At 34.7% G+C, this 8,289-nt stretch overlaps 1 protein-coding gene across 1 annotated transcript; it reads left to right on the plus strand.

The window, feature by feature from the left end:
- On the plus strand, positions 4,483–5,315 carry LOC104704782. The gene is made up of 2 exons (XM_010420814.2): positions 4,483–4,854; positions 4,955–5,315. Exons 1-2 carry the CDS (start codon positions 4,484–4,486, stop codon positions 5,229–5,231), a joined length of 648 nt encoding a protein of 215 aa, XP_010419116.1. The 5' UTR covers position 4,483; the 3' UTR covers positions 5,232–5,315.

An 8,289-nucleotide genomic window follows, 5' to 3' on the forward strand; every position in this document is an offset into this window, starting at 1 on the left:
ATGGAGGATATTAAGGAAACAAGAGACATGCGGTTTGGAACACGATTACTTCTTCCGGATTGCAGATCTGGAAGGACGATGAACTATACGTGTGATGAAACCGCGTTGCGGTTCGAGTCTGGCTCTCAGAAAAAAGCAGCTACGTTTGAAAACAACTCTCCTATATGCCATTATAATCACCCTTAAGTACTTTGTCATCAAATATTGCTTTTTCTTTTTTTTGGTCTTGTTTGCAAACGTTGGACACAAGTCGAACCTTCTTCTTTTGCAATTTGATATGAAATTTTAGCACATGGGACATCCATTGTTACATTTACTATGTAATATCGCTTTTCTTTTTTTCCTTTTTTTTTTAACATCTTCAGATCGACAAAACTCGATCCGTCAAATCTATTATGCGGGTAAACTAGAGAAATACAAGCAGTACCTAAAATCCTGCTTACAAGCAGTATCTATTACAAGTGCTTCAAATATGGTGTATTCAAAGACCAAAGGTCAAAATACAAGCAGTACCTAAAATCCTTTTAGAGAAATAAACCATTTACAGATCATATACCAAATCTTAAGTCTATATTGGTCTGTGCTTTCTTTGTTGAAGTAAGTGCAAAGGGTTTGATTCGAGATTTGAACCTTAACTAAAAAAGATTTGAATTATAAATATATATATATATATATATATTACATTTACACATCTCTCTCTTTCTCTCTTTGAATTACAATATAATGGCTGAATTCAAAGATTTTAGATTCCTCTTCGTCTTTTGCACGCTCATATTGTGTGGATCGCTCGTTTTTATCTACTTTGCAGCCGTGCAAGATCGTAAAGAACATCAGCGTATCAGAAATTATATCCCGGATATTATTATACCATCTATGGATTTCACGGTCCTTAATCTAACGGCGGCTAGTCTAAGTGTTAAGTGGGATTTAGTCATCAGGATCCCTCCAGATCTTCCTGGTTACTTTATGTGTCTCCAAGGATTTTTTTTCAGACTTTTATACTTTATAAAGGTGTTACTATCGCTAATTCATCTTTAGAGAGGTTACATTTTTTTAAAAAAAAAATTCTATAATCATTTTGTTTTTTTTCCTTAAAACGATTTAACTTCTCACATATCTTTTTTTTGCTAAACTTCGTGTTTTTCTAATGTTCGATCAGTTACAATCTGATACTAAAGTGGGCTCAGCTGCTTAATACGTCATCGGCTCTTAAAGAATATGGTTTCCAACAAAGTTTAAAAGACTACTCGTTATTCACCTAAACAATATGGTTTCCACCAAAGTTTAAAAGACTACTCGTTATTCACTTATGCGAAGACGTATCCATGTTCTTGTCTACGTCGATGATCTCATTGTCACTGGGAATTCTTGTCAGGTTATCACCGAGTTTGAGGTGTACTTGAGCTCTTGTTTTCATATGAAACGTCTTGGTATTTCTAAATATTTTTTTGGCTATTTGAAACGACCCGATCTATTTTTTTTTAAATAGTAAATAATAATAATAATAATAATAATAATAGTAATAATAATAATAACAATAATAATAATAATAATAATAATAATAAATAAACTACAACTAGTGATTCCATACCAACTAGCCACCTAACCACAATCACAACCAACAACAGAAAAATAAGCAGTACCAATATCTAATAAATAACCAATAATAAACCTAATATTATAACATAAGCAATATCCAAATACCAAACAACAGGAAACATGAAACCAGCAACCTAGCAATGTTTCTAATGACCCAACTCTAGCAACCTAACAATACCAGACAACATCCAATCGAGTCCCTAGAACATCCTCCTCTTCATTGCCTTGATTGCACTATCACACTTTGCCTTTACCTGCACCACAAACACAAATTGAGATGCATGAGTATTTGATAAACACTCAGTGAGGCAATCCTCCCATCTACTGGGCTATACACACAAGCAATAAGATCTCTACATGCCACAAACAACAAACAATACAAACAAACCAGGAAGTATGCAAAGCATCACGTCATCGTTGTAACTGAAGAAGGGTGTCGACCGACACCAGGTGGTGTCAATCGACACGTGCTCGACAAAACCCGAAACCCTAGTGGTGTCGACCGACACCTCCACATGGTGTCGATCGACACTCGCTAAAGTTGTCGAGCCGTCCTCGTGTTGGTGTCGACCGACACCGATGCCGAACATCGTTTTCCTTCGATTAGAAACTCCGAATCTCGCCTCCAATCTTCTCCAATCTGTTCATGCATCCCTAGAAGTAAAACCCAGCCAAAACAACGACGAAATACCATAGAGAACTCAAAGGAACAACCACCTAAGCACCAAAACACACAAAAAATAGAGATCTTAGCTTAGATAAGACATGGTCATGCACTCACCTCTTTACAGGAAGTTTCTGACCAACAATGAACGAATCCACACTCCCAGCAAGCTTCTCACACGTTCCTAGCCTTGAATCCTCACTCCCACAGCAAGATCTCACCCACAAAGCCTTGAAATCTCACAATCTTTCTCTAGAACCTCAAGAACAACTTTCTCTCTTTGTTTTTTCTAAAAATGGCGAGACAAACACCAAAACACGACCTAGGTCGTTTTCCTCACTTAAAAGTCCGGTTCTGTGGTTTTCTCTAAACCAAACCGACCAAAATCGACGATTAAATGAATCTGATCGAACCAGATAGCATTGGTGTCGACCGACACCACCCTTGCTGTCGATCGACACCCACCCCCAAAACACAGAGTTTTGGTTCACGGGTGTTACAATATTGAAGTGGCTCGGAATTCTACTATCATCTTTCTCAACGGAAGGATACTCTTAATATAATTTATGATACGGGTGTACTTGGGACACAACCCGTCTCTCATCCGATTGATCAAATTCATATGTTGGCTAGGGCTACAGGTGAACTATTACCAGACCCGTTCTGTTATCGACGCTAGGTTGGTCGCCTTATCTATCTTGGTGTTACTAGACCAGAACTTACCTATGCTATTCATATCCTGTCTCAGTCTATGAACGCTCCAAAGATGGAATATTGGGAGGCTGCTCGTCGGGTGGTCTGTTATCTCAAGGGTAACCCAGGTCAAGGTATTCCTCTCCGGTCTGGTACTGATCTTCGGATCACGGCTTGTTGTAATTCTGACTACTCAGGCTGTCCATTGACGCGTCAATCACTTACCGCTTGGTTTATTCAACTCGGTGGTTCTCCGGTTTCTTGGAAAACAAAAAAGCAAGATGTGATTTCTCGCTCTTCTGCTGAAGTGGAGTATAGAGCCATGGCCGAGATAGTTTCCGAAATTTTATGGTTCGTAAGGTGCTAACCTCCATGGGTGTTGATTGCTCTGCTCCTGTGCCACTGCATTGTGATAATCAGTCTGCGATTCATCTCAATAAGAACCCGGTGTTTCATGAACGGACCAAACATATTGAATCGAATTGTAATTTCATTAGGGATTAGATTGTGTGTGGGGTTATTGTCCCTCAATACGTTTCTACTAAGGTTCAGTTGGCCGATATAATTACCAAAGCACTCGGTCAAAAGGAGTTTGATACTTTTAAGCTCAAGTTGGGTATTCGAGACTTTCATACTCCACCTTGAAGGGGGTATAATGAACGAGGGATCTGATTTATAATTTCTATATAGTTGTTGTATAGTTTGGTTATTTCCTATTATGTATCTAGGCCAATGTTGTAAGCACATATATAAGGCGCAGCCCTCATGACATTATGAATAAGAAAACTTTTTACAGTAAACAAGGTTTTTGACACAACAATAGATTTTTTTTTTTCCAATTAAGCAGCAAGGTTCTCGGTCCGATCCTATGAAAACTTTGATATGTGGAACAGGAGACAATCCCTCATATTGCCTAAGACCATCTCCATCCCTCATCTTTATAGAGAGATATATTCATATTAAAAAAAATTATAGATAAAAACATAATATTGATTAAATTATTTTGGAATCTTTAAACTTAAGATATTGTGTTTTTAATGTCTTGGTGAAGACATTTATTACACAATGTTCAAAGTTTAAAAACACCAAAACAATTTAATTAATATTTTTTTTTGTTTATTATCTGTTAATCTAGAGACATCTCCTTCTAAAGATGAGGGAAGGAGATGCTCTAAGGTTAACTTAGGTTAGCAGTAACATGGGAAGATTAGCGCATGCATCAACCAAATTTTATTTGTGGTCAAATACAAAGTCCAAATGCCCCTAAGCAGTTCTTGTGTTGGGGATTTGGGTATAAGATTACAATTTTTTTTCTATTTATCAAAATCTTCTTAGAGAAGAAAACTTAATTACACGTGTACTAAATATGGTGTATTCAAAAACCAAAGGTCAAAAATAAGCACTTACTAAAATCCTTTTAGAGAAATAAATCATTTACAGATCATATACCAAATCTTTTCAATATATATATAAATACATAACTATATACATATATACATCTCTCTCTTTCTCTCTTCATGCGTTACAATGGCTTATGGAGAATTAGCTCCCAAATCCACCTTATGTGCTAGACTTACACCACAACAAAAAAAAATAGTGAAGAGGTGTCTCGTATTCTTCAGTATCTCTATCATCATCGCTGGTACCATCGTTTTTGCCTGCTTTTATATAAGACGCATGCGTGAAGAACAGCACTTCATAGAAAACTATGCCCCGGATATTATAATACCATCTATGGATTTCACGGTCCTTAATCTAACGGAGACTAGTCTTAGTGTTAAATGGGATTTAGTCATCAGGATCCCTCCAGACCTTCCTGGTTACTATACGTGTCTCAAAGGATCTTTTCAGACTTTCATACTTTACCAAGGTGTTACCATTGCTAATTCATCATTGAGGTTACACTTTTTTTTATTAAAATTAAAAAAGTTCCATTCATCTTATTTTTTCTTATTTGTTCACATATTTTTGTTACTCTTTTTCATGTCGTTCTCTCAGTTACAATCTGATACCAAATTGGCCTCAGCTGCTTAATACGTCATCGATTGCTTCCGAAGGTGATATGGACAGTGTGGTTGTGAAAGGTATTATGGAGGATATTAAGGAAACAAGAGACATGCGGTTTGGAACACGATTACTTCTTCCGGATTGCAGATCTGGAAGGACGATGAACTATACGTGTGATGAAACCGCGTTGCGGTTCGAGTCTGGCTCTCAGAAAAAAGCAGCTACGTTTGAAAACAACTCTCCTATATGCCATTATAATCACCCTTAAGTACTTTGTCATCAAATATTGCTTTTTCTTTTTTTTGGTCTTGTTTGCAAACGTTGGACACAAGTCGAACCTTCTTCTTTTGCAATTTGATATGAAATTTTAGCACATGGGACATCCATTGTTACATTTACTATGTAATATCGCTTTTCTTTTTTTCCTTTTTTTTTTAACATCTTCAGATCGACAAAACTCGATCCGTCAAATCTATTATGCGGGTAAACTAGAGAAATACAAGCAGTACCTAAAATCCTGCTTACAAGCAGTATCTATTACAAGTGCTTCAAATATGGTGTATTCAAAGACCAAAGGTCAAAATACAAGCAGTACCTAAAATCCTTTTAGAGAAATAAACCATTTACAGATCATATACCAAATCTTAAGTCTATATTGGTCTGTGCTTTCTTTGTTGAAGTAACTACAAAGGGTTTGATTCGAGATTTGAACCTTAACTAAAAAAGATTTGAATTATAAATATATATATATATATATATATATATATATATTACATTTACACATCTCTCTCTTTCTCTCTTTGAATTACAATATAATGGCTGAATTCAAAGATTTTAGATTCCTCTTCGTCTTTTGCACGCTCATATTGTGTGGATCGCTCGTTTTTATCTACTTTGCAGCAGTGCAAGATCGTAAAGAACATCAGCGTATCAGAAATTATGTCCCGGATATTATTATACCATCTATGAATTTCACGGTCCTTAATCTAACGGCGGCTAGTCTAAGTGTTAAATGGGATTTAGTCATCAGGATCCCTCCAGATCTTCCTGGTTACTTTATGTGTCTCCAAGGATTTTTTTTTCAGACTTTTATACTTTATAAAGGTGTTAATATCGCTAATTCATCTTTAGAGAGGTTACATTTTTTTTAAAAAAAATTCTATAATCATGTTGTTTTTTTTTCCTTAAAACGATTTAACTTCTCACATATCTTTTTTTGCTAAACTTCGTGTTTTTCTAATGTTCGATCAGTTACAATTTGATACTAAAGTGGGCTCAGCTGCTTAATACGTCATCGGTTGCTTCCGAGAGAGATATGGACAGTGCGGTTGTGAAAGACATTATGGAGCATCTCAAGGAAAAAAGAGACATGCGGTTGGGATCACGGTTGCTTCTTCCTGATTGCAGATCTGGGAGGAAGTTGAATTATACTTGCATGTGATGAAATCATGCTGCGGTTTGAGCCGGGCTCTCAGGTGTTGATTGGTTCTTCCACTATCTCCCGCAAACGCTGCCTTTGCAGGTGGTAGCGGTTGCTAGCGATCGGTGCCAATCATACAAACCGTTTTCAATCGCTTCTAACCGCTCCCAACCACTGAATTCAAAAAGTTGATTCCCGCAAGCGTTTGTGGTTGCAGACACTTGCGGTTGGAATTTTTTTTAAATAAAAAACAAATCAAAAATACTAAATTACTTTTTTCTTATATCTTCAACCTAGCCGTTGTATACATTAAAGATGAGAGAAAATTAAGTACAAATACGATTGAAAAGATTAGATTATAAAAAATACAAGAAAATAAGATTCCAATTAACAAAAAAACAGAAAACATGATGTAAAACTATTGGCATATCACACATACGTTAATATAAATAAATATAATATTTCATCAGAAATTTAAGAAAATAAGATTATTTGTGAAAATATCAAAACAAATCACCAATAACTCTTCTCAACTCTTTCATAATTAATTACCTTTAGCATTATAATTCAATGTGAGGAACTTATTGAGCGTGTGAGATTTACCTGAGAATATGTATAATCTAAAGCATTTATTTTGTCAATTATCACATTACTTGATTAAATTTTGGGTGAAAAGCCAAATGCATAAAGTAATAAGTGTTTGAATATGAAATTTATTTGTTTTTTTAATAATTATTTTAGTATTTTAATAATTTCTAATTATAAATCAGATTTAATAAAGTTTTTGGTGTTTTTAAACATCTATATAATCATATACTCCCTCCGTTTTAAAATATAAGATGTTTTAGAGAAGTTTTTTGTTTCATAATATAGGATGTTTTCAATTTTCTATGCAACTTTTAGATAAATTTAGTATTTTATATTATGCAGTATTGTTTCTGATTGGTTGAACTTGTTAAAAGTAAAGACTTCTTAATCTGCGTGCTTTACTTAAAACATCCTATATTTTGAAACGGAGGAAGTATTACATTTATTATGTTTTAACCGCTAATGCAACTGTTGGTCAACTAATCGTAAAACTCCCGTAAATGCAACCATTTTAAAACGCTAATCCAGTTATTCAAAATGCTTAATAACTCTTGAAACCGGAATCTTTTGCTTTCGTAATCTCTTTCAACCGCAATTGCAAACGCTGCATTTGAACCAGTTAGACCCTGATGGAAGGCAACTGTGTTTGAAAGCAACACTCCTATTTGCCATTATGTTCGCTAAGTATTTATTGTTTAGTTTGCAAATGATTGATCTTTGAGTAATACTTGGGTTCACCCCTAGGGGTGAACCTCTTCATTCACCCCCATATAAAATAAGGAAATAAAATCTGTACATATTTATTATAAAATTAGAAACTTAAACCGTTTTTTATAAACCCAAACCGATATATAATTTTGTTGTAATTATAAAATCTAAACCCTAACGATCTCATTTGTAAACCCAAACCGAAATATACTTTCGTTCTAATTGTTAAATCTAAACCCTAACCATCTCATTTGTAAACCCAAACCGACATATAATTTTGTTCTAATTGTAAAATCTAAAACCTAACCACCTTATTTGTAAACCCCAACCGACATATAATTTCGTTTTAATTATAAAATCTAAATCCTCATTCTCAGTTATAAACCCAAACCGATATATAACCTCGTTTAATTGTAAAATCTAAAGCAAGACAATATTTAACTTTCTTTAAATAAAAATATACAGAATTTGTTTCCTTAATTAGTTTTGCTTTTTAATTTAATTTTGATTTATTTTTTAAATAAAATATTAGATAGAACATTCTGATTGGTTGAGAGGGAAGGGGGTGAATACAAAGGTTCAGCCCTAGGGGTGAACCTAAGTATTTTTC

Source organism: Camelina sativa, chromosome 7 (assembly GCF_000633955.1).
Source record: "Camelina sativa cultivar DH55 chromosome 7, Cs, whole genome shotgun sequence".
In the NCBI taxonomy this organism is placed as follows: Eukaryota; Viridiplantae; Streptophyta; class Magnoliopsida; order Brassicales; family Brassicaceae; genus Camelina; species Camelina sativa.

Coding starts and splice junctions, on each gene's coding strand:
- LOC104704782 (XM_010420814.2), top strand. CDS start 4,484: ATGGCTTATGGAGAATTAGCTCCCAAATCCACCTTATGTGCTAGACTT. Junction 4,855..4,954: donor ATTGCTAATTCATCATTGAG/GTTACACTTTTT, acceptor TCGTTCTCTCAG/TTACAATCTGATACCAAATT.